The 25813-nt window shown below is 51.4% G+C and overlaps 2 protein-coding genes across 4 annotated transcripts in view; one reads left to right on the top strand and one right to left on the bottom strand.

Moving 5' to 3' along the window:
* DNAJC7 (DnaJ heat shock protein family (Hsp40) member C7) overlaps nucleotides 1-18907 on the top strand; it is a 29222-nt gene extending 10315 nt beyond the window's left edge. For both annotated transcript variants that reach the window (XM_041001168.1, XM_041001169.1), the window contains exons 2-14: nucleotides 3411-3499; nucleotides 3902-4026; nucleotides 5331-5444; nucleotides 6194-6268; nucleotides 9720-9838; nucleotides 10769-10922; nucleotides 11402-11566; nucleotides 12369-12460; nucleotides 15462-15535; nucleotides 15880-16026; nucleotides 16238-16390; nucleotides 18348-18410; nucleotides 18606-18907. In XM_041001168.1, coding sequence (XP_040857102.1) covers nucleotides 3411-3499; nucleotides 3902-4026; nucleotides 5331-5444; nucleotides 6194-6268; nucleotides 9720-9838; nucleotides 10769-10922; nucleotides 11402-11566; nucleotides 12369-12460; nucleotides 15462-15535; nucleotides 15880-16026; nucleotides 16238-16390; nucleotides 18348-18410; nucleotides 18606-18643 — 1408 coding nt within the window. In that variant the 3' untranslated portion in view covers nucleotides 18644-18907. The remainder of the gene's footprint in view (nucleotides 1-3410; nucleotides 3500-3901; nucleotides 4027-5330; nucleotides 5445-6193; nucleotides 6269-9719; nucleotides 9839-10768; nucleotides 10923-11401; nucleotides 11567-12368; nucleotides 12461-15461; nucleotides 15536-15879; nucleotides 16027-16237; nucleotides 16391-18347; nucleotides 18411-18605) is intronic.
* A 670-nt stretch (nucleotides 18908-19577) lies between these two features.
* LOC121170183 (2',3'-cyclic nucleotide 3' phosphodiesterase) lies at nucleotides 19578-25558 on the bottom strand. 2 transcript variants are annotated; one of them, XM_041001170.1, is made up of 4 exons: nucleotides 25465-25558; nucleotides 23656-24325; nucleotides 22031-22170; nucleotides 19578-20957 (listed from the first exon to the last, which is right to left on the bottom strand). In XM_041001170.1, exons 1-4 carry the CDS (start codon nucleotides 25465-25467, stop codon nucleotides 20508-20510), a joined length of 1263 nt encoding a protein of 420 aa, XP_040857104.1. In that variant the 5' UTR covers nucleotides 25468-25558; the 3' UTR covers nucleotides 19578-20507. The 2 variants fall into 2 exon arrangements, with proteins under 2 accessions (XP_040857104.1, XP_040857105.1); XM_041001171.1 differs by lacking the exon at nucleotides 25465-25558 and adding an exon at nucleotides 25295-25327.
* Between the last annotated feature and the right edge of the window lie 255 nt (nucleotides 25559-25813).

Below are 25813 nucleotides of genomic sequence, written 5' to 3'. Positions count from 1 at the left end.
GGAAGGAATCTACTCTGGGACTGGGACTGGCCCATCACCCGTGAATTCTGAAGGGCGGAGGGCATTGCTGGATCGACAGGCACCCAGTCAATAGAACTGCCAAGAAACGAGGCCCAGCAGTGAGAGTGACATTTTGGAAGTGGCAAGCACAGTGTGAAGTTTGACAGTGTGAAGTGTTCCTGTTCAAAGTCCAGAGGCGGGAAGGAGAAGTATTTCCTCCAACCCTAAGGTGGCTCTGCTAGTAAAATAACCTTCAAAATTCACTAAACACTTTTTTTTTTCAATTGAAAGTCAGATATACAGAGAGGAAGATCTTCTGTCTGCTAATTCACTCCCCAAGCAGCTGCAACAGCCGAAACTGAGCCAACCCAAAACCAGAAGCCCGGAGCCTCTTCCAGGTCTCCCACGTGGGTACAGGGTCCCAAGGCTTTGGACCATCCTCTGTTGCTTTCCTAGGCCACAGAGAGCTGGATGGGAAGTGGAATAGCTGGGGCATGAACCAGCACCCATATATCATCCCAGTGCATGCAAGGAGAGGATTTAGCCACTGAGCCATCACTCTGGGCCTGAGTCCTCCCCCGCCTTATGAGCCTGCTGGTCCTGGTGCTTCTGTCTCAGTACTGAGGTGCTTTGGTGGATGTGCGTGGTCACCTCACATGCCAGCAGATGGGTGGCAGGTGCTGCTTCCAGAGCATCTTGTGCTGGCAAGCTCTGCTCTGGCTGCCCATGCCTCTGCTGTAAGGGTCACTCCTGCAAGTCGTGCTCCTGTCGCAGACTCCCAGGGCGGGGCTTGAGTGGGCTTGACCCTGAAGTTAGTCCTGATGCGGCCTGTTCTTGCTGCTGCCATGCCGGATTCCAGGGAGCCACTCTTGGTTGGATGCATCTTGTTGGGTAAAACCTGCTGTGTGTCGGATAGAGGAGCTTCAAAATGGAGAGACCCCACTTCAGGCACTGGACTTGGAGGGGAAAAGCCTTCAGCCTAAACGTACTAAGTGCCCATTGTTTAGGCAGCTGTTAATCAGCCATGTTTCTATGAAAATAAGTCCTTTTTCATGAGACAATTGTGGGGGAATAGCTAATTCTGGCCTGCTGCTGTGCAGTGTGAGGTTAAAAACATGGTAACTTGTCACAACACAATTATTCTTGTTCTTTTTCTGTGGGCTGACTCTACATTACTTCCTTTGTTTCTTCCAGAATGGAATCTACTCACCATTTACTAAAATGAAATGCATTTCTTGGGGGGAGGCAGTCCAGTTCACTAGGTCTTGGATCTTAAAGAGGAAGGAACCCTGTTCTCTAGTTGATGGGAACGTCCATGTCTTATTCCAGGCAGAACAAACGAATTTTTACAGAATTTAGCAATACGTAGAGGTGAACATTGGGGAGAAAGCTTGGCATAGTTTAACGTTTACAAGCTTTGAGATCTGACAGATTTCAGGCATATCTAGACCTCAGGCAAACTTTGGACCTTCATTCCTTAATTTCCTCTGAGGGCAAAAAAAGTTGGGGAGGGGAGAATATCGAGTGTAGAGAGGTGGTTGAGGGGAAGTCCCCATCCTTGGCATCCTTGGCCGATGCCGAACACAGCTCTGTGGAAGGGGCACTTCTCAGTGATGGGGCACTGAGGGCTAGCAGGCTTCCTGCAGCCGACACAGTGTCTGTCCTATGTTAGGTGCCTTCGGTCTTCTGGAGGTTTGTGCCATCTTGTTCGCTTGCTGACTAAAGGAGCTAAATCTTGGTTTTGGCCTAAAGTCTTCTGTGGAACTTAGGACAAGTCTTTCTTTATAAAGATTATTTTTATTGGAAAGTCAGATTTTCAAAGAGAAGGAGAGACAGAGAGAAAGATCTTCCATTTGCTCTTTCACTCCCCAAGGTTCCGCAATGACTGGAGCTGAGCCAATCCAAAGCCAGGAGCAAGGAGCTTCTTCCGAGTCTCCCATGCAGGTGCAGGGTCCCAAGGGTTTGGGCCGCCTTGACTGCTTTCCCAGGCCACAAGCAGGGAGCTGGATGGGAAGCAGGACTGCTGGGATATGAACAGGCACCTATATGGGATCCGTGTGTGTGCAAGGTGAGGACTTTAGCCACTAGGCTACTGTGTCGGGTCCTGGAATTTAGGGTGTTTCTTCACAGCGGTTTGACTTCTGAAATCCAGTTCTGGGAAAGCTCATGCTTCAAATTTGTTGGCACATCTGCCCTTAGAGTGGCTGCTCCTACTTTATGTCATAGAGTGATGTGCATCTCGTAGAGAGAGCTCAGGTCGTTCATGGCTTGCAGTTACATTCTCCTGCCTCCTTGTCCCTATGGGTGACTTTGGTTCGGCATTGTGACCATTGGTGTAATAAAGAGAACAAGCAGAATTCTATCCATCCTGTGAGCAATCAGATGGCACTTATGGATCATTTCATTTTCATTCTTTTTTCTTCTGGCACTTTCCATGTTAGTAGGATGCACCAGGACAGTGAGGGAGAATGAGAATAGAGGATCTGCCTAGGGGAAAACCGGTTAGCATTGCCAGTGTGTATGTAAAAGTTGTGAGTGAATGGATCACAGACTCCCCAGCGCTAGTGCCTGCCTGCGAAGCTGCACACTGCCACGCCATCACCAGTGTCCAAGTCAGAGAGCTTTGAACAGGGTTCTTGTTGAGCAGTTGTATGAGTTTGGTATACTTGATAAAGATTGCTGTTCTTTTTAAATACTGTTGATTGAATTATTTGATTCTAGTTACTTGGTCAGGAAGATAATTTCCAATTATATAACATTGTTCCTTTTGGAAAGCACCATTGGTATAATGACACAGTTTCAAAAAATAGATCTTTGGGGTAGAGAAAAAAATGTAATATAACCTACTTGCTGAATGTAAGTTACTGAAAGGGTGGCAAAGCGTATTTAGGCCAGATCATTATTTATGTATTCATTGATTTGAGAGGCAGGATGGGCTCCCGCACCCATGTGGGAAACCCAGAGGAAGCCCCTGACCCCTGGTTTCAGACTGAAGCAGCAAATGTGTAAAATCTCTCTTGTGTAGAGAGAGCCAGACAGCAGTTACAATCTAGAAGGAAATAGATACAAATTGCATTTCTTTCTGAGTTCAGGGACTGTGTACATTTGTGCTGCAGAAGGATGACGCAGGCACCAGTAGCGGGGCCAGGTAGGCACCATGAGAGGAGTTTCCTTGACTTAGTTTGAATGCACCTACATGACAACAAATAGCATCTGAGGAGCTTGAATTCTTGCCTTAGCGCTTCCTATTGGCCCCTGTCAGTCTACTGAACAAATGGAGATACTTTCAGGTGTTGTCTGACACCCCCCCCCCCCAGCTCTGTTGAGGGGCTCTAGACCAAAGGTTGCTCCCCTGAGCTGGCCCGGGTTTCCCCCTGTGTGTAGTAACTTGGTTTCTCTTTCTTTTTCAGAGAAGCAGAGTCTTTCAAAGAACAAGGAAATGCATACTATGCCAAGAAGGATTACAATGAAGCTTATAACTACTATACAAAAGCCATAGGTAAGACGGACCTGCTGCTAGAAAATATTTTGCAAAATACCTCCTCTCTTAGACATAGCCCTTTGCAAAAAAAAAAAAGGCGTATCCCTTTGCTTAATGAAGGATACTGTTGCTGTGTCAACTCTTCCAGCCTTAGTAGTCTCATGAGGGGTCACTTAAAACAGTTCATTAGAAATAGCCTGCCCTTGCCCCCTGAAAGGGAAACAGTGACCTGGAAAGCTGTAACTTGTTTTCTCTAAGGTTGCTTGCACAGGTCGTGGTGTGTCCATGTCAGCTTTGTCCACTCAGGTTATGTCAGCATCTTTAGGTTTGATGCATTTGACATGCCTGCCAAGGGAAATGGCCCCTCACTTCTAAAAGTCAGTCCACGCTTCAGTTTTAATTTACATTCTTTTCCCACAGATATGTGTCCTAAGAATGCCAGCTATTACGGCAACCGAGCAGCGACGTTGATAATGCTCGGAAGGTTCCGGGAAGCTCTCGGAGATGCCCAGCAGTCAGTGCGTCTGGACGACAGCTTCGTCCGGGTATGTGCCCGCGCCATGGGGAAGGCCGGCCTGCCGCAGTGCAGTTCCTCCAGCCCAGGTTCCTTTCTCATGACGCTGTTAACATTTGAGGCCACATGATTCTTTTCACTGGAATTATTTATTTATTATAGAGGTAGAGAGATGGACACTGAATGAGAGCACCCACTTGCTAATTTGCTCCCAAATGCTGGCCCAGGGCTGGGCCAGGCTGAAGCCAGGAGCCACAAACTCAATTCAGGGTTCCCATGTGAGGAAAGGCTGTTTGCCTCCCAGCGTATGGTTTTTTGTTTGTTTGTTTAAGAATTATTTATTTTTATTGCGAAGTCAGATATATATAGAGAGGAGGAGAGACAGAGAGGAAGATCTTCCATCCATTGATTCACTCCCCAACTGGCTGCAATGGCCGGTGCTGTGCCGATCCGAAGCCAGGAGCCCAGATCCTCTTCCGGGTTTCACACATGGGTGCAGGGTCACAAGATTTTGAGCTGTCTTTGACTGCTTTCCCAGGCCACAAGCAGGGAGCTGGATGGGAAGTGGAGCTGCCGGGATTAGACTTGGCAACCATATGGGATCCTGGCGCATTCAAGGCAAGGACTTTAGCTGCTAGGCCACAGCCCTGGGCCCAGCGTATGTATTTTTATTTGTTGAATTTTCATTTATTTGTAAGAGAGAAATATTGCTTGACTGATTGATTGATCTTCTGTCTACTAACTAGTTCATTCCCCAAAAGCCTGTAGCTGGCATGACCCAACCAGGCTGATGCAGGAGCTAAGAGTGCATGCTGGTCTTGTATATGGTTGGCAGGAGCCCAGGTGCTTAAGCCATTACCTGTTGCCTCCCGCAGTGTTCACTGGCCAGAAGCTGAACTGGAAGCAAAACCAGGACTTGAACCAAGCACTCTGACAGGGAACTGGGTATTGCAAATGCCTTTGTAACTGGGGTACCAGAATGTCTGCTCCACTGTAGGTGTTAACAAGAAGCTGGTCTCTGCAGTAGGGTCAAGACTTGAACTCGCTGGTGTGGGGTGTGGGATTGTTCACTGCTAGACCAAATGCCCACCTTAGATAATCCTTGTAGGGGCCTTTAACCCCCAAGTGACAGTAGCATGCCCTCTCCTCAGATGTGACAACCTGCAGTGTCTCCTAACATTGTTAACTATTTCTGGAGGACGTTTGTCCCAAATCAGAAGTCACTTTGCTCCTCCTTTTCATCCCAGGTTGGCTTGTGCAGGTCTTCATTGCTGCTGCCGATCTCTCTGCTTGGCCAGTCACGCTCCTGCTCTTCTCTCTTCATATTTCTTCCAGGGTCATCTACGAGAAGGCAAGTGTCACCTCTCACTAGGAAATGCCATGGCAGCATGTCGCAGTTTCCAGAGAGCCCTAGAACTGGATCACAAAAACGCACAAGCACAGCAGGAGGTAAGGTCTGGCCTTGGCAGTGTCTGGAGTAGCAGGGTCCTGTGTGGCAGAGACAAGATTGAAGTCAGAACCAAGTTAAGTCCTGCCCTAACCATCCGCCACAGCTGGGGGGCTTCAGGCAGGTCTGGGGTCTTGCTGAGCCACAGCTTCCTCCTGTGGCAGCTGAGTTTCAGTATGAGGTGTTTCAGAAAACCTGAAAATTGAAGAGTTGGCACCAATTTAATCAGAATTTTGAATTTACTAAAATTTTTTTAACCTTATCCAAATTAGCTCCTTGAAGCACCCTACTTCCTCAGCTGTCTCAGAAACATTAGTTTCTACTTTATACTCAGAATCATAGTTGGTCTATCAACTCAATTTATGAAACCCCATGGTCCTGATTTTTTTGAAAGGCAGTTATAGTGAGAAAGATGGAAAGAGACACAGAGAAATTTTCCACTTGCTAGTTTACTTCCCAAACAACTTCAACAGCCAGGATTTGGCCAGGCTGAAGTTGGGATCCTGGGACTCCATCTGGGTCTCCTGTTGGACGCAGGGCCCAAGCACGTGGGCCATCTTCTGATGCTTCTCCAGGTGCATCTGCAGGGAGCTGGATCAGAAGTGGAGCAACCACAGCACAGGGGACAGCTTAGTCCACTGTGTCACAGCACTGGGTCCCCAAACCAAATTCTGCAAAGCTTTATTGATTTTTGTGATTATTCAATTTATGGCATCATTAAAACTTTCTTACATGTGATTCTCTGGTGCAGTTCAAAAATGCTAACGCAGTCATGGAATATGAGAAGATAGCTGAAATGGATTTTGAGAAGCGGGACTTTCGGAAGGTAAGGTAGAACCGCGGGTCTGCCCCACCGGCCCTTTCCCTGCTATGGGAGTGTGCATGTGGGTGCGCGTGCGCCCGTAACCAAGCAGTGGAGAACAGTGAATTATCATTCGCTGGGTTCTTAACTTTTTTGTTCTTACTTAAATTTGGGAGAGAGGTGAAGTACTTCTTTTAACTACATTTGGCTTTATGATAAAAAGCAAAATGTATCTGTTATTTGAATTTATTTCCATTGTTGATGTGATATAGTGCATTGGTTAAAACGAAAAGCCAAATGAAATTAAATACTGGATTTGGACAGTCCATTTTTATTTGAAAGATGAGAATTAACTAAGTCCTGCTGTATGTGAGACAAAGTTGTAAGTCAAAAATAGTTGTCACATTTTGGTGTTAAGATTATCCTGAAACGTTAGACTGTGTGATTGTTCTTTGAGAGTTTACATGTGGGGGTTGATACATCTGAAGCACAGCGAAGGTGTAAAGGTTCTAGACGTTTCTAGAAATCTAGAACCTGTAGACATTAGGATTGACTTGACTCCTAGCTCCCATCCTTAGGTAGTGGTATTCAGACTTTCACAAGAGGATGGAGCTGGCCCCAAAAGGTTATCAAAACATGGATGAGGAAGAGGCTCTCAGGGTCACTTACAGAAGTTTGTGAGTAGCGTCGACAGGAGGAAGTTGTCCTTCCGTGTAGGAATTTCTGTAGCAGGTGTTCCATGAATGTCTGATGGAAGGGTGTAGTTAAGAGTCACTCTGGACGCACGCTGTGGGCTTTTCCTTGGTAATGATACATCTGAGCATTGATGATGCACAGTCCTGGCGTTAACTTATTAGCATCCCTCCTCTGTGCATTGACTGTAATAATCACAGTGTCATTGTAGTGTGATTCATAAGTTTGTTTTGTTTGGCTTTTGTGCGTGTGTTTGGAAAGCAGTTCTGCCTGCTGTCACGTTTTCTGGAATTTACATAGGCAAAAGCTTTGTCTCCAAAGGCGGTCTTCTGGGTTTCTTTTCTCTCTTGCCTACTCTGGAGCCAGAATTCTGAGTTTGTGACAGAATCCTCTGTTTGTGATATCCCAGCCCCCGCCACTGTGGCTCATGGTGATGTCACAAATGAAGAATTATCCTGGCAGGGGAAACAGATGAACTTGGAAGAAACAAAGATCTTCTTTGCCTGCAGCTGTCCCTAGTGAGGCCAGGGGAGGTGGGGGTGGAAGGGAAGTATTGAGCCTCGCGCGGTGGGCAGAGGCAGCTCAGCAGGGAGCGTCACCCTGGGAGGGCCACAGCCTGGGGCTGCCCATGGCTTGCTGACTGTTGCTCCTCCCACTGACTTCCATGGGGGGTGGGCAACATTTGGCACCACACTGCACAATGCCCAAATTCCATGATTGCCCTTGCTGTTTAAACCCTTCCAGAAAGCATTCTCAGGGGAACATCTATCTCATGGTTTACCTAATTTCCCCTGTTTCTGTTATTTTTAATTTTGGCCTTTCAGTGATGAGTGTCCCTTTAAACTTACCCATTGGCTGCCCAGTTAGCGCTCTCACTATTCTTGTGTCTTATAATTTCTTCTGCAGTTTTGGCTCACATACATGAAGTGCCAAGTCCTAATGTTTCTTCTTCATGCGTGGAAGAAAGTACACGCCAGACTGTGCTTGTGTTTTCCCTGTGGATGGATGTTGAACCTCTCTCTGTATCCTCGCACAGAGAGGCTCTGGCCAGTTAGAGCTCCATAGCACTCCACTGGGGACTGTCAGCCCTGCCCAGCAGGCCTCCTGTCCCTAAATGCTCAGCCTTCATTTCCTTCTGATTCCCATGACCAGATTCTTGGAGGGAGTTAAAAGCCCTTTAACTCCAGACTTCTCATTTGAGTTAACTTTTTTCTTTTTGAAGATTCATTAATTTTTATTGGAAAGGCAGATTTATAGAAAGAAGGATATAACAGAAAAATCCTCCATCCACTGGTTCACTCCCCAAGTGGCTACAGTGGCCAGAGCTGAGCCGATTCAGAGGCAAGAACCTCTTTCGGGTCTCCCCCCGATGTAGGGTCCTCCACTGCTTTCCCAGGCCACAAGCAGGGAGCTGGGTAGGATGTGGAGCAGCCGGGACACAGACCAGCACCTGTATGGGATCCTGGCATGTGCGAGGTGAGGATTTAGCTACTGAGCTATTGTGCTGAGCCCTAAATTTTTAAAAAAGGATTTATTAGTTATTTAAAAGGCAGAGTCACAGAAGAGTTGGAGAGAAGGCAAGACAGACTTCACCTGTTGGTTCACTCCTCAAGTGGCTGCAGCAGTTAGGACCATGCCAGGTACCTGGAGTTTCTTCAGATCTCTCATGTGGGTACAGGAGTCCAAGCACTTGGGCCATTCTGGGCTACTTTCCCAGGTATTTTAGGGAGTTAATTGAAAGAGGAGCAGCCAGGACACCAACTGGCATATGAGATGCTAGTACTGCAGGTGGCAGCTTTACATGCTATGCCACAGCACCAGCCTGAGGGGTTTTGTTTGTTTGGGTTTTGTGGGATTTTTTTGTTTGTTTGTTGTTGTTTTGTTTTGTTTTTTGGCTCATTTGAAAGGCAGTGATAGAGAGTTAGAGACAGAGAGAAGACCGTCCTATCCACTGGTTCAAACTGCGGGTGGCCACAGTGGTCAGGAGTGGTCCAGATCTCCCACGTGTGTCCCACCCAGCAGGGAGCTGGGTTGAAAGCAAAACAACTGGGACTTGAGCTGGCACTATGATAGGATGCTGGTACCCACAAGCAGCGGCTTAACTTATTGTACCACAACACAAACACATGATTAATTATTCCTGAGGAGAGTATGATTTAGCAGGGATCTCAGCAAATAGCAGCAAAACCGAAAATGAAAACAAACTTCTCTGAAAAGAAAATGGGAATGCCCCATCAGTGCAGTGTGTGCTGCGTCTTAAGCTTTGTGTAAGAGCATGTTGAGAACAGTAATCTGACACAACCTGTTTAAATCCATTTAAAATGGGCAATTTCTGTACTAAAAGCTACTCAGAAAGGGGCTGCCTGTGTGCACTCAGACGTGAGGTTCTTGGCATCAGGAAGGAAGAAACTGAGCAATTTGAGAAAAGCTGGAGCAGTAACTCTGCTGTTCCTTGTTTTGCTTAATAGACTGTCATGATGGGTTATGCAGAGTAGCAGATAACGAATTTGTGAGAAGAATGTGAATTTGGAGTGCAGTCAGTGTGAGCATGGCTCAGCATGGTGACAGAGGTTGAATCCTGTGTATACCACACACTGTTCTTAGCAATCTTCATTTAATCTAATGAATTTTCTATGTTTTTGTGCTTAGATTTTACTTTCCTACTCCAACAGTGAACCCAAAGAATTTGTTTGAACTTTAGCTCTGTGACTGTCCAAACTAAAGTGACGACATTTCTGAAGTCTTAAAATGAAGCATCGTCTTTCTTGTCTTCCTCCCCCAGGTGGTTTTCTGCATGGACCGCGCCCTGGAATTTGCCCCTGCCTGCCATCGCTTCAAAATCCTCAAAGCAGAATGTTTAGCAATGCTGGGTCGCTACCCAGAAGCACAGTCTGTGGCCAGGTATGCGCTAGATCAGTTCTGTGTTGAACAGGCAGATTCTGCTACACAGTGTGGTCCTATGGGTAGGTCAGTGGGGTCTGATGAGGCTTTCTTGAAACTTAAGGCCAAAAATGATACCACATTTGAAAACCCACAGCATATATGAGTATAGAATTGTAGCAAATACTTGGTTGTGTAGGAGGGAATAGGGTAAGTGAATTTTGGGGATATTACTTGAATTTTTTCTTGTATATTTTACCTTTAGTCCTTTTACTTCTATTCCAGGCTTGGCCAGCTTTGTCAGGGACTGTATTGTAAATATTTCTGCCTTTGCAGGCTACTTAGCACTGCCATTGTAATACAGAAACAGCCATAGATATTAGGAGTGGCTGTGACTGTATTTCTTTTTTTAAGATTTTTTTTTTTAAGATTTATTAAGATTTATTTATTGGAAAGTCAGATATGCAGAGAGGAAGATCTTCCGTCCATTGATTCACTCCCCAAATGAGCGCAACGGCCAATGCTGTGCCGATCCGAAGCCAGGATCCAGGAACTTCTTCCGGGTCTCCCACATGGGTGCAGGGTCCCAAGGCTTTGGGCCTTCCTTTACTGCTTTCCCAGGCCACAAGCAGGGAGCTGGATGGGAAGTGGAGCTGCTGGGATTGGAACCGGTGCCCATATGGGATCCCGTTCATTCAAGGCGAGGTTTTAGCCCCTACGCTATCACGCTGGGCCCTGTGGTTTAGTTACCAAAACCAATGAAAAGATGTAGCCTTGTCAGTGGTGATTGAGCGCCTCTTGCTGTAAGATGAGTATGGATGATTTATTTGAGGAAGACTATGGAAAAGTTCTTTTAACTGTCTGCCTTCAGAGACTACACAGTCAAGGGGAAAAGCTGGCCAAACGTGGTAGCGGTCGTGGTGTGGACATTCCCCTTTCTGGCTTTTGCAGTGACATTTTACGAGTAGATTCCACCAACGCGGATGCGCTCTATGTTCGTGGTCTTTGCCTTTATTATGAAGATTGCATTGAGAAGGCGGTTCAGTTTTTTGTGCAGGCTCTCAGGATGGCTCCTGACCACGAGAAAGCCTGCATTGCTTGCAGAGTAAGTTCCAGACACCAGATCTGGGTGGGAAGGAAAGATGCTTCCTTTTCAGCGGAAGGTTTTAGGATCATGAAGGAAGTGATTGCTATTCTTTCCATTTGCAAGGATGCCTCATTCTTTTACTTTGGTTTATCTAAAGGTAAATGTCATCATGTTTAATCAGTTCCTTTTACTATTATCGGAGTGAGTGTTGGTTTTCGGTTTTGCTTTTTCCCTCCTTCATAAAGAAAAGATAGTCATGCTTGCCCTAGGGAATAGAGACAAACCCCGGGGAGCAGGGCATGCCTGTCAGTAACTTGTCAGTCTTGGTTTCCCTACCCACCCCAGGAAGCACCTGCGAATCACATGCTGGGTGGAGTGGGGAGCTGCTGTGTGATGCTAAACTGCTTGAGGCAAGAAAAAAAAAATGATAATAATTGAAGTAGACTCTGACCTCTCAGTACAGTGACCTGAGACTGACCTCTTGCTTTTCTCTGTAGAATGCCAAAGCTCTTAAAGCGAAGAAAGAAGATGGGAATAAAGCATTTAAGGAAGGAAATTACAAGCTAGCACATGAACTGTACACAGAAGCCCTGGGGATAGACCCCAACAATATCAAAACAAATGCTAAACTCTACTGTAATCGGGGTACAGTTAATTCCAAGGTAAGCGCTTGGGGCCCATGGAGACGCTTCTGAGGGTCATCAAAGGGGTCTGCCCAAGCAGAGTAAACCAGAGGCAGCAGGGAAGGTGGTCTGTGGAAAGTTGTATCTTGGCTTATCACGGACTGCTTTTTGCAGGCGCTCACCTCTCCTGTGCAGTTAGGATCGGGTGAGGGTCACAGTGAGAAAGACTGTTCCTTCCTGTTCTTCCCCAAGGGCCCTTTCCTGCAGGAAAAGGACGTTGGGAGTTTTGTAAAGACTTTAAGCAAGTGAAACTGCTGCTTTTTGCTTGCAGAAGAGATTGTTTTTGCTTTAGGAGTGATTTGAAGCAAATTATAAGAAGCAGGCCAGATTTTCATCTACCTTACCTGATGCTTACCATGCACAGCCTCTTGAGTGCTCCTGAGGTCTACACACTGTAAGCAATAAAGAACAGGCCACTGCCCTCTCAGGGTTCTGGTTAAACAACAGTCCCTGTCATTGTGAGTCCCATGGTGGTCTCTGCAAGGACGGAGGGGGCAGGAGACCACCCGTACGTAGCGTTTCCGTGTTTTGATTGGGCACTAACATGGTACAGGAAGTGGTTTGTCCTCTCAGATGAAGATGTCTTGCGTCACATAGAAAACATTTCAGTTCTGACTCTGGTGTCCTTAGCCCACTGAGCTGTTGGCTTTCTTTGCAACCTGCTAGACGGTTCAGAGGCAGGTGTGAGTGCCACACTTAGAATTTGGAAGCCATGGTCCCAGCTTCTGGGCTCCCTGAATCACCTGAGATATGAAGTGTGACTGCTCTCTCTCTCCTGAAGCTTAGGAAACTAGATGATGCAATAGAAGACTGCACAAATGCAGTGAAGCTCGACGACACTTACATAAAAGCCTACTTGAGAAGAGCTCAGTGGTGAGTGCCTCCCGTGGGCAGGGGGAGAGGGGGGCCGCTGGCCTGCCAGGGGAGCCGCGCTGTGGATGCCGGAGCAGACCCAGGGATGTCGTGAGGTCATTTGGTCCTTCCCCCTGCCTCTAGGTGGGATTGTTCCAGCCCTAGACTATCTTTATAGACCTCCAGCGGAGGAGATTGCACAGCTCCCTCAGTCTCCCATGCCTGTGTCTAACGCCCCTCACGGTCAGTAAGTTTTCTCTGATGCCTGACCCAAATTCCTTTTGTTAAAGTTTTCACCCATTGCCTTTGGAGATTCTGTGTTATGTTGTACACTTTTGCTCTAACGTGGCACAGTGCTTGGCACAGGGGTGCTCACTCTGTACGTGTCTCTTGGATGGATGGACGGTGCTTGGAGGAGAAAAACACAAATCCTCTCCGGGCCATTGAAGGGTTGGGTTCAGCTTGCTTGTCGTGGGAGAGGGAAGAGTCTTGTGAGGGTTAGATGGTGTGGAATCCAGCTCAGCCTCTCAGGAGGACGAGGAGGTCCTCAGCCAGGTGGTCTGGCTTTGAGAGGGCTTCCTGACTGACGGGGTGTTGTGCCCACTCTGAGCGCCATGCTGCTCATCTTACCCTAGAACACACAGACACATTCCTTGGGAAGACCTCAGTCAGACATCCAGCTGTTCTTATTCCAGATTATTCCTCAGACAGAGAAATTCCCGTTTTTAAACTTCCAAAAGGAAGACATACTTCTTATGTGACAGTCTCCCAACCCCTTCTCTGTTCTTACTGTTTTGTCCCAAAAACAGATCCTGGGACTGATGCTAGCTGAGCCCTGGAAGTGGATATGCCAGGTCTCCATCAGGGTGTGGTGGCGCTTGGGACCACATCCCACCACAGCCTTCCTTGGACTGTCCTTTAGAGAAAACCACTTTGCCCATAATGCTTTTTTTTTTAAGATTTATTTTTTATTTACTTGAAAGGTAGAGTTACAAAAGAGGAAAACACACAGGGAGATCTTTATCTGCTGGTTCATTCACTGTCCCAAATGGCTGCAATGGCGAGGGCTGCACCAGGCTGAAGCCAGGAGCCAGGAGATTCTTCTGGTCTGCTGTATGTGTGCAGAGGTCCAAGGACTTGGGCCATCTTCCAATGGTTTCTCGGGTACATTAGCAGAGAATGAATCCAGAGTGGAACAGCCAGAGCTCAAACTGGTGCCCATGTGGAATGCCAGCATCACACTTAACACTCTGCCACTACATTGGATTCCATGATGCTGCTGCTGCTTTTTTTTTTTTTTTTAATGAATTTCTAAGTAGCTAAGTATGTCCAGCACCAATACTTACATAGAATTATAGATTGTGTGAGAAAGTTGCCATTCATCTGGCCCAGAAGCAAAGCTTTCGTGGACAGGAGTCCACCTTGGCAGTTAATGACTGAAACTTGCAGGTACAAAACGCTGCTTTCTAGCACGTCTTCACTGCCATCTTGTCTGATGGGGCGGGGGCGGGGGAGCATGGTGTTCTGTGAGGTCAGTGGACTCTGTAGGGATGGAGGAGGGAACAGGAAGTTCTTACCGGGGGATGATGGGAGGCAGGGTTAGTTCCTTCTGTTTGTTGACAGTAAATAAAAATCTGGGGTTGCTTTGATCAAAAAGCCCCTTTTCTGGAAACAATTCTTGGCTCTGGTTTTGAGACCTCACCTCAGAGACCCTCCTCACCTTAGCACAGTCCGCTCTGGCAGCTGAGACAAGGCCCCCACCCCAACTCCCCCCAGGTTGTGTTGGGCTGAAGCCCTTGCAGAGAGCTGCCCGCTGCCCTTGTCTGACTCGGTTTACCCTTGAAGTCAGGGAGAGACCATGTGCTTACAGCATCCTCTGCCGTGGGCTAGAGAAATTTATGATGGAAGGATCTCTAAAGTCAGGTGTGAAGTACAAGTGCACACGCTCTCCCTCACGTGGGGACCGGGAAAGTTCAGCAGGCCTAGCCTCGGGCTACACCCAAGGTTGTAAGTTACCAGTTCGCTTTTACTTTCACTTCAGATTTGATCTTAGTTCATTCTGTGGGTGATTCTCCGAGTTCCTAGTAGCAGCATTTGTGTTGTGTCCTAAATAGTGGTGTGGGTCAGAAACTTAGATGGCTACTATGTTGGGCTTCTCTCTCGCCAGCCAACAATAGTACTGTCCCTGCCCAGGCCTGTACTGCTGTTGGGAATCATGAATGACCCGTAGTGGCTGTGTGATCATTGGGGGCCCCGTGGTATAGCAGGTAGCCATGCCGCACTCTCTTCCTGCTCCCAGCTGATGGAGTCTGCTTAACTGGTAGGCCAGTCATAGCACCAGCAGTCTTACCAGCACACAGATGATGCCACTTGCTTCCATGGAAGAGGCACTTAACTGGCCTGGCAGTCACCCTGGCCAACTGGGTGTGTCCCAGCTCAGGTCAGGGGCCTCCTCCTTGTCTTCCTGAAATAGAAGCAGCCCTGTGTTTAGAATCTCCCTTCCTTTCTTTCACCTCAGGTGAATTGGTCTCAAAGGAAGTGTTTGCCGGTTGCCTCTGCCTTAGGTGATGCATCTAGTGGCTCACTAACCCCACTTCACTGGGTTGGAGCTTGCTGGTCCTGCATGGTTTTGGCATTGTAGGTTTCGGGGCTCTTTCATGAGGGTCTCCCTCCCATGATAGGTGTTTTTCCATTTGTGTTTCAATGCTGGTAATCAAGTAGGGGCCTTCCTTCTGCCAGGGCCTTCCAGGATGCCTCTCGGGGGCTATGTTGAAAGGAGCTGGGTTATTTCCCACTCAGCAGAGTGGCCTTTAGCTGCTGGGTGCAAGTGCCGGAAGCCGTCTCTCTTTCCTGGAGGAACTCTGAGCTGATTTTCTCCTGTGCGCCATGAGGAAGCCCTCCTCTCCGAAATCTCTTCCCCAAAATGTGTGTCTCTTGCTTGAACCGTGCCTCCTCTCCAGTGAGCCTGGAAACCAGTGCTGGCCCCGCCTGAGCACCGTGTTACCTTGTATTTCCTCTGCAGTTACACGGACACGGAACAGTACGAGGAAGCAGTTCGGGACTACGAGAAGGTGTACCAGACGGAAAAAACAAAAGGTAAAGGAGGCGTGGGGCATCACTTCTCGGGGACAGTGTGGTCCTGCATGTAAGCACTGACATGGAACTGAGGGGTTGGGCTGTACCTGGAGCTTCCGTTTGGCCACTGGCCAGGAGCAATGAACTAGACGGTGTGTCAGGACACAAAGGACTGTGTTCTGACCCCAGAGCCTCCCGGGCACTTTCACTTCCTGTCCTGTGCCATGAGGCTGATGTGAGGAACCCAGACACTGAGAGCCCCTGGTGTGGGGAACCAGGCTTGGCACTCCTGTGGTTCCAGGAGGTGACCCAGCAGGAGGAACTGGAATCAGATGGTTCCATTGATGCTGGGTGTCTCCCTCTAGAACACAAACAGCTCCTCAAAAATGCACAGATGGAACTGAAGAGGAGTAAGAGGAAAGATTACTACAAGATTTTGGGCGTGGACAAGAACGCTTCTGAGGATGAAATCAAGAAAGCTTACCGGAAGCGGGCTTTGATGCACCATCCAGGTAGAGCTGGGAAGACTCAGTGGGAAGAATGCATAGCCGGGCCCAGGGCTGAAGCCTGGGAGAGCAGCTGCTGCTGGGAATAAGATGCTAGTGGGTTCTCTCCCTGACAACTTCCAAGAAGTTCGAACTTCCAAAATCAGCATCATACGATCTTGATCTTAAACTTTGTTTCCTTGAGGCTCATCTGTGTCTTCTGCCGCTGCCTCTTTAGATCGGCACAGTGGAGCCAGTGCTGAGGTCCAGAAAGAAGAGGAGAAAAAGTTCAAGGAAGTTGGAGAGGCTTTCACCATCCTCTCTGACCCCAAGAAAAAGACGCGCTATGACAGCGGCCAGGATCTGGATGAGGAGGGCATGAATATGGCTGGTGAGTTGCTCGGGGCGGCCTGGGTCACTGTGGTGGCTATGGAACGCTGGAGCTTTTTCTGAAGACATTCCAGGAGGAGGAGCTGTGTCACCAGCCAGGGCCTCTGGGACATGTGCCAGCCCCCTTCGTGTGTGTCTGTAGGGCATAAGGCACTAGAGGTAATAGTAACAGCTCCTTTCCCCAGGCTCCAGGAACACAAGGTTAGGGGCTTGCAGACTCAAACACCGAGGTTCAGTTTGATGCATGATCTTGACAGGGTTATAGGCAGTGCAATCACACCAGTGCTATCAGCTAAGGCAGCTGTATAGGGGAGAACCAGCAGCGGCAGGCTTGGAAGGGCCTAAAAGCACGGCGCTAGGAGACCGCAGGGTTAGGGCACTAGAGGCAGGTGAGAGACGAAGCCAGCGAGTCACTTGGATGCCTTTAGAGCTAGGGTGTTAACAAATGTTTGCAAGAGCCAGAGCTGGGCCATGTCAAAGCCAAAAGTCTGGGCCCAGTGTGGTAGCCTAGTGGCTAAATCCTCACCTTGAATCCACTGGAATTCCATATTGGCGTTGGTTCATGTCCTTGCTGCTCCACTTCCATCCAGCTCCCTGGAGGATGGTCTAAAGTCTTGGGACCCTGCACCTGCGTGGGAGTCCCAAAAGAAGCTCCTGGCTCCTGGCTTCAGATTGGCTCAGCTTCGGCTATTACAGCCACTTGGGGAGTGAGCCAGCAGAAGGAAGAACTTTCTGTCTTTCCTCCTCTCTGTAAATCTGCCTTTCCAATAAAAAAATAAATCTTTAAAAAAAAAGAAGAAAGAAGCTAGGAGCCTGGAATTCCATCCAGGTCTCCCACGTAAGTGGCTGGGGCCCAGGCACTTGGGCCATCTTCTGCTGCTTCCCCGGGCATGTTAGCAGGGAGCTGGATCAGAAGTGGAGCACTGGAACTCAAAGCAGCACCATGTAGGATGATGGTGTCACAGGCAGTGAGTGGCTCAGTGTGCTGCACCACAATGCACAATACCAGCCCCTGGAAATAACTGTGATGGGGAAGAGGGGGTGCAGAATGGAAGATACAGCAGGTAGGAAAGGCCTGGGGGGTGGGCAAAACAACATGACTTTGGCCAGGAAGATGAGCTATGCAGGGAAAGGGGAAGATGCTTTAGGACACCATGTGGTAGCTGATGGAGCTACGTCCACCTGGCACAACTTGGAACATCCACGTCCCAGAAGTGCCTGGGTCTGTCCTGGTGTCTCTGCTTCCTACCCAGCTTCCTGCTGGTGCCTCGTACCAGATGAAAGCCCAAGTGCAAGGGCTCCTGCCATCAGTGTGGGCCAGCCCTGCCTGTTGCGGCATTTTGTGAACCAGAGGACAGAATTACACATGTGTCTGTCTCACTGTGCATTTAAGTAGATGAAAAAGAAAAAAATGGGGGTGGGGTTCTCAGAGCCAGGTGAGAGTGTTTCCTGTTCTGGGTGTCTTGAGCAGGTGACTTAATCCCCCTGTCTGACATTGTTTTCCCTGACAAGCTGTTGCAGAGTACCCAGCCACAGGAGTGGAACCTAGCAGGTGCTAGCTTTTCTCCTGGTTAAAGTGGGTGGAGTGCTAGACATTCAAGCAAGTACAGTGAGGCATAGCTCACTGTAGGGCCGGTTAGCCTTTTCAGTGGCAGCCCCAGCTTTATGGGGCCAGTAAGTCTTACAGAGCAGGGACATTCCCAGTGATTGAGAAGATGGGCCAGCAGAGCGAGTTGAGGCCGAGAAGGCTTTCCTTTGGGAGAGAGGGGGGCACATCCCAGGAGTGGGGTCTGGCAGGGTGTCTATCACAGAGGGTCCGGCTACTGTGCCCACCTCTTGTCTGATGTGGGGATTGGGGGCAGTGGTCCGACTGGGAAGGCTATGGAGTGCTTGAGATACCCTCCTGACATTTCTGATTGTCCCACCTTCTGTCTCTTCCCTGATCCCCTGCCGCACAGACTTTGACGCGAACAACATCTTCAAGGCGTTCTTCGGAGGCCCTGGGGGCTTCAGCTTTGAAGGTGGGTGTGTTCCTAGATGTTGAAGCCACATACTTGCCCTGGGTGGCTGGGGATGGGATGGGGGCACTCGGGAATGGAGAAGCTGCCCTCGAAGTGCTTGCCCTCTCCCTCTGAAGCAGGCCTTGGAGGCTCCTTGCCATCCCTAGAAAAACCCACAGTGCGCACCGACTCACAAACCCTTTTCTCCCTTCCCAGCGTCCGGCCCAGGAAATTTCTTTTTTCAATTTGGCTAATGAAGGGCAGCCACCCCAAACCCAGAAGATGCGGACTCGCTCAGTTTAATCTTGAATGTGGACATACTTCACCTCCTCCCTTCATCTTGTCTCCGTGTACTTAGAGCAGTTTGGTTTTCATACTTGGATCCCATGTCTGTGTGATTGGGTGAAGGAAAAGGAGCCAGCGCTGAAGACTATGGGGAAGGGAGGGAGGCAGCTTGTGAATTTTTGTTTTACTGTTTAACTTTATTAAAAAAGAAGAGAATAAAATGTTTTGACCCTCTCTGGCCATTGGCTCTAGCAGGCTTCTTCTTGCTTCACAGTTGATAGCCAGAGCTGAGCCCCCAGCACGGGCCTGGTCCTGACTCGGAGCCAGAGACCCAGGTTGTGGCCACACAGCAGGTGTGGTGCCCGGTGGGTTGTGAACACCTTCCCACACCTGGTTATTAGCACAGGAACGCCAGGCAGGCCAGAGAGGGGTCTCCCCTGTCTGATCTCCTGCTCCTGGCTCTGGACTATGGACACATGACCGAGCAAAGCCCGAGAAGGTGAAGTCCCACGTGGCTCTTCAGGCCCCAGCTCAGCACTGTGTCCCTTGTTTGGAAGAGGCACCGGTGGCCTTCCCTAGAGAATGGAGTACAGCAAGCAACCTGAAATCTTAACTGTGACATTTTTTTGAAGGGACTGGGCAGGGATGCTGTGATTAATGGGGATGAGCCCCCAGGCAGCCCCCACTTCGGCGAGCATCCAAGGCCAGCCTCTTTCGTTTCTGCCACCTCATGAAAGCCAACACTGTTCCACTGCCCAGCCTCGCCACAGCTGTGCCCAGCCAGCAGAGGGGAGACAGGACCGATGGCCCCGAGCTGGGGGACAAAGCCAGTCCTAATCAACCTAGCCCTAGCCCCAGGGAAGACAGAGCTGGACACAGAGGGCGAGAGAGATTACGCACAGCCAGGATTAACGAGATTTATTTCATTGTAAGTCATTCCAGTTGCCGGGGTTGGGCAGAGCCAGGAGGGTAACGTAAATTCCAAGCACTTTCTGTAGACAACCTGATTAGCAAGGTCCTGTTACTGAGCAGAAGGAGGTGGGGGGCACCCCATAACACAGCCCATGTGGCAATGTTGAAAACCTCTTCCCAGCTCAAGGTCTGCCCCCTGGCTCTTGGTGCCTGCCAGCCCCCTGCCAAGAGGACACCATGGGGGCAAGATGTTCAGACAGGAGCAAGCCTGGGGCTCCCCGCCAGCACACTGTCTCTGGTGTTAACACATCAGAGCCACAGGACACCACTGGACCGGCCAGCCCATCATCGCCTTCCTGGGGCTCTTCCTGTTCTGTTTATTTCCCCAGTTATCTAATTATTACCATTTCTACCCTGGCAAATGGCCCCATCCCGCCCAAGGCTACAGTGATTAATAAATGGAGTCAAAAATCCAGGGTTTCTCCCAAAGCCACTGCTCTTCCAAGGCAATGGATGCCTGCCCCTCCCACCACCCTGCCCACTGCCTTGCACCTCCCTCAGCGGGTTAGTGAGACGGCAGGGACCTCCCCCAGCCAATGTGGATCTGGGCAAGGGGTGGGCCCACCAACACCTGGAAGAGGATAGGGTTTGGGGTGCTGGCTGCAGCTCCAGGCCCAGCGCGGCCCAGCCTCATCAGCTCTGGTGCTGGTTCCTGAAGGTGCCTACTCACCCCACCCCCCTTGTGTTTAGCTCCTATTAAAGGGCAAGGATGTGGGGCGGGGCGGACACTGGGAGGGAGGCAGTTATATTACAAGTTTCCAAAAAGTTGCGGGCAGGTTAACTTTTGAGTATAAAAACAAAAAAGGAATCTTAAAGACCAGGGGAAAAGGCACCTTTTCCTCTCCCCCCACTTGAACATGCTCAGATGATGGTGCAGGCCTGCAAGGTGCCCCCCTTGCGGCTGCCGTGCGTTGGCACAGGCTTGCCCTTGCCGTAGTAGCCAGTGAAGATGGCCCTCACCTCCATCTTCTTGGCCAGGCTCAGCATCCAGCGCCCACTGCCCAGGGAGTAGAGCTTGCCCCTGCTGAGCTCGCCCACCTCCTCACCGCGGCTGCCCCCCTTCTCCTGCCGCACAATCTCCAGGAGGTCGATGCCCGTTTGCACAGCTTCCACGTCGGCTGCGCAGCCCAACGTGATGTGTGCCCGACTCCCCCGTGGCAGGTTGTCAGAAGGGGACACCTTGTCCACATCGCTCGGCCACAGCAGCAGCTCCTGCTCATTCAGCTCCACCCGGGCCCCGGCTGTCTTGGGTGTCACGAAGAGGGCAGAGATGGTCAGTGTGAAGGCTTTGCAGTAAGACTTCTTCACCACCTAGAAGGCCAAGAGGGAAGAGGGGACCTGAGCTGGAGGCTTGCGATCACGGGGCGTGGCAGACCAGGGCTCCATCACTCCCAAGAGAGACGAGCGCAGGTGTGCAGAGGAGATAGCTGTGCCTGGCCCTGCTGGCAAAAGCGGGAGAGCAGGTGACAGGCAGGCTGGGAGCTGAGAGCCCAGGCCTTGGCTTATAGCCTTGGGGCCTTTAGCACTGTGTGGCACCTCCAGGTCTTGTGAGTTGGGCTAACCCTCAGCGCTAACAGGAAGCTCAGGTGACCGCTGCCGAGCTGTTAATGGCCATGGCTCTGTATCCAGGCAGCGGGTGCCCTGCAGGGCATGGTGAACTCAGACATGTCCTTGTCCAAATCCACTGTCCCCTTTGGCTTACGTCAGATTCCATGGCCTCACTGGCTATACATCTGATTCTTTGAGAAGGGCCATCTCTCACTGGCCTGTAAAGGCATCTCTAGGTTCCCTCACAAACCCTTGTCCCAGCAGTAATGGAACAGGTCTCTAATAAACGTTGCTAGATGAAGAAGTGGATACAGCTGGCAGTGCCACTGATTCACTCTAAGGGGCAAGGGTGAAAAAAAAATTAAGGGCTTCTCAACCTCAGGAATCGGAGGAGGGCAGTGAGCAGAATGGCTGCCTTAGCCAAAGCAGAGAAGAGGGGACACAGGGAGGGTCAGGGAGGGTCTCCCTGAGGAGGCTGGGATCGAAAGGTCACATCCTCTGAGGGCTTAGAGGCATGGGAGCCCTGCACTGGTGTGTGTATGGGGGTAGTGAGCTCCACTGCCCCATGACTCCCTGGGGCCAGGGAACGGACTTCCAGCCTTTGGGACAAAGACAGACTTGGAGAGGTGAGGGCAGCAGCCTGCTGTGTCCACCCATTCTTGATCCACAGAAGGAGGCGGCACTCTGGGCGGGCTGTGGGAACCAGGTGACTCGGCCAGGAAGGAGGAGCTGCTGTCTGGTTTCCGGCCCAAGTCCCCATCTCCAAAGGGCACTGCAGTCCCCTTGCCCCCAGCTCCCCACCCCACCCCAGCGGAGCACCCCTGGGGAGAACTCACCTCCTGCTGGGCATACTCCTCAGCCCCAGCAGCCTTCCCGTAGTCGCAGAACTTGGTGGTGCAGTGCAGCACGCCCGGGGGTCTCTTCCCAAAGTAGCTGACCAGTTCCACCTTCTCCTTGGGCTCATCCCCGGGGATGACTGCAGGGAGGGGAGGGTGGTCAGGGCAGGCCAGGGAGTCCCAGGCGGGGAGGCACAGCTAGTCAAGCATACATGCATGAGCAGCTCCCCATGGTTCACACTCAGCAGCTGGACAGAGTCCTGGCAAGCATCTGCACCCCCTAGCCCTGCGGGGTGCATTTTTTACATCCCTTCTCCAAACCCTTAGGCACCTGTGTTCCAGGGATAGGCAATGCAGGTACAGCAAGGAGAGGAGCAGTCCTGAAAGCGGGGGTGAGGGGGATGAAGGATGAATGGGGTCAGGCAGTGGGGACCGCTGGAAAGAGCCAGAAACCCGCTCACTGGCTTGGGATGGACAATGGATCCTTCTGTCAATCCAATAAGACAACATGCCCAGGGCACTGTACCAACTACTGGTGCTGCCCCATCTCTTCTGGATCCATTTAGGGAGGTAACTGCTGGCTTGGTGGAAGAGTCTACAGAGGATGTGCCCGGTCCAGGGGTGCTCTAGTATATGCTGGGGTAACACTGTGTAGCTGGTAGGCAGCCTCCAGTCCCCAGCCCTGCAGCCCCCAGCTTTTACTAAAAGGAGCACATTAAAGACTTCTACTTGGAAAGCAGGCCTTGTCCTCAGCCATCGCCCAAGCAGAAACGCCTTCCAGCTGTCCACAGTTGCCATGCAAGGCAAGGCTGCCAGCTCTGACCCGGAGCCCTGCCTCACTGTCCTCCCCTAGTCCAGACCTGGCAGGCTCAGTCCCAGCCACTGTCGCTGCAGGGTACTCTGCAGTCTTCTCCGAGACCTCCTACAGGTACGACATGAGCTGATGGACACGTGGGCAGACTGTTCCAAGGAGGACGGTATCTAGAACTCGGGCATGTCAGAAACGGCACCTGGGCACGTACAAGGGTGACAACCCCAGGGGCCTCTTCAGAAGGACAAGGGCCACCGGAGCTTCTCTTATCCCAAACCTGCCCTCTGTCTGGGGCAAAGGCCTTTGCTGGGAGAGACCCTACAGCAGTGGACGCAGCCAGGGCTCCAGCACACAGCTCCTAAGCCCACTCTGGGCCCAGCTTTCCATCTGGAAGGCCAAGAGTTTGGGACCAACTGTGACTGGCATTTTCCAGAGTTGAAGGATACCACCGGGATGCGCTGGGTGGCCTACAGCCTGGGAACCATCCCTAGCAACACCACACAGTCCCGGCTTTCATGTCTGCAGCTTACATTTGCACAGTTATGCTTTTTTTCAGCTACTGACCCTGAGTATGAAAACACTGCCAGCTCCTCCCCTCCACAGGAACACATTCATTATCTGAGTACCAATCCAGATCCAGGCCGGGGGAAGGGGCTTGGGAGCAGAGGACAGGAAGGGCACAGGGAAGCACCTCACTCCACATTCCCATCACTGTCACTCCCACTGCCCAAGGCTACCTCCCCTGTCCCGCTTCTGCCCATTCCACCCTTTCCAAGTGCAACAAGCACCCCACGCCCCCACCCTGACCACGCACAGTGCCGAAGCTCCTTCTTAAAGGCTTTGTGGCCGCTCAGCTCCTCCAGGAAGACCTGGCCAGCTTTGCGGAGGCTCTCGGAGCTCTTCTTGGTCAGGAACCAGCCGAAGAAGAGCGGCAGGAAGTCCTTCTCCAACCCCGGCTTGAGCTTCTTGAGCTCATCGGCCGACAGCTGCCACTGACTCTTCTCCTTGAGCTGGGCACAGTCCAGGCGCCAGGCCGTCTTGGGTTCCACCAGCACCACCTGGTACTGGTACTGGTCAGCCACCTCAAAGAGCTGCTCCAGCCGCTCCCGCTCATGGTGGGTGTCATCCAGCACCAGGACGCGCACGTCGCGGCGGCAGTAGGCCGCCAGGTCTTCATCCAGCCGCTTGTACTCCTCTGGGAAGGTGGTGCGTGTGCCGGGGGTGATCTTGTAGCTGTCAGCAGACACCATCTTGGTGCCATCCCGGTACTTGTCCACGATGAGCCGCGCCAGCGTGGATTTGCCGCTTCCTGGCAGCCCACGCAGGATAAAGAGTGTCTTGCACTCATGCAGCGTGGCCACCGTGTCCTCATCCTGCAGGAACGGGAACTGCAGCTCAGGCTGCTCCTTGGGCCCCGAGGAAGACATTTTACGGAAAAAGATCTTGGGCAGGAAGGTGTGGCTCTTTCGGGAGAAGCCTCTGCTCTGTGTGAGGAGGGGGAAGAAAGGAAACATCAGCCAGCTGTGCCCCAGTGGCTACCCCAGCCGCGGCTACCCCAGCCGCTTCGTCCCCTGCTCCTTCCCCGAGCCCAGAATGCCAGGAACCCTGGAGCCAAGTAAGCACCTCCCCAGGCAAGGCAGGGGTGCCCACCTACTGCCAGCTGTGCAAGATAGGGCGAGAAGTGCAGCTGTGCCTCTGAACAGCACAGAGGGCAGAAGTGCAGGCAGGGCCGACCCTGGGGCCCGTGGGTCTGGCACTGGCCTGGCACCTGTGGAAACTGTGTGCCCTCCCTGAAGGCCCGGGGCTTCTCTCTCTTTCTGGCCACGGCTTCAGCTGCCCTGGCTCTAATACAGAGTTGGAGTGGAGGAGGGTGACCCAAAGACTGACTCCCTTCCTCCCCCCAACAATGGCCGCAACAGATAATACTCTCTTGTCTGCCTTTGGGGGGGGACACAATGGTCCCACAGAATAGCTGGTGGGGGGCAGGGCGGGAGAGCACTGGACAAAGAGCCTCATTCACCGCCTGCCACCTCCTCCACTGCCCGCTCCCAGGCCCCCACAAAGTTGCCATCTTTGTGCCTGCCTCAGGACTGGGCAGCACCGGGCACCTGTGTCATGGGGTTGGCTCCGTTGGTGCCGCTTCCCCAACAGTCAGCAGCACTTCTCCAAGCCATCTGTCCTCCCTCCCATCTACTCAAAAGCCACAGGTGACAAAAGGCCTGGACCGCTTCTCACAGCAGTCCAAGGGCCCAAGCAGACACAGCTTCATCGGGCAGACCTTGCGCCTGTGCCTCCATGCACCGCTCCTGGCCACGTCCAAGCCACCCCCAGGTCGCCCCAGGACACCGCTGGACTCTGCAGTGGCTGGGGTCCTCCCTCACCGGGGATTCTCCAAACGCTTCCTTCAGACGCCCGGCTCCAGCTCCCCTGCCCAGGACTCCCGCAACCCCTACCTGAGGGCTGTGTTGCAGGAACTCTTGCTTCCAGCCCCGGGGCTCGTTTACATGCCACTTCCTCCCGAGAGTCTCCAAACACCCCCGATTTCCGTTACGAAAAAGCCACCCCCACTCCACCACCCGATGCCCAGCCAGGCCTCCTCCCCGGCCCCCAGCCGTGCGCTCACCATGATGAGGGGGCGCCGCCGTCGCCGCCTTTGCGGGCACTCGCGCTCCGGGCCACCCGCCTGCGCCACGCGAGCCTCTCGGTGGCGGGTGCGCCCCTGGCCACGCGGCCTTACATAGCCCGGAGGGCGGGCCCGGCCCCTGTGCGCGCAGGCGCCGGAAAGCGAAACTCAGGCTCGGGTCGACCGCCCCGCCCGCCGCCTCGCACCTGCTCAAGGAGAGCTGGTGAAACACGGATGCCGGCGTCAGCACCCGGCATGATTTAAACTTGGCTACTTTGTTTGTCGTGGACTTGGGCGTTAGGTTCCACTTTTCACCACCAACACTTTTTGTTTTGTTTTGAATCTGGTA

Source organism: Ochotona curzoniae, unplaced genomic scaffold (assembly GCF_017591425.1).
Source record: "Ochotona curzoniae isolate NIBS_2020 unplaced genomic scaffold, NIBS_Ocur_1.0 scaffold_2453, whole genome shotgun sequence".
Taxonomy (NCBI): domain Eukaryota; kingdom Metazoa; phylum Chordata; class Mammalia; order Lagomorpha; family Ochotonidae; genus Ochotona; species Ochotona curzoniae.
This window is presented reverse-complemented; position numbering and strand designations above follow the sequence as displayed.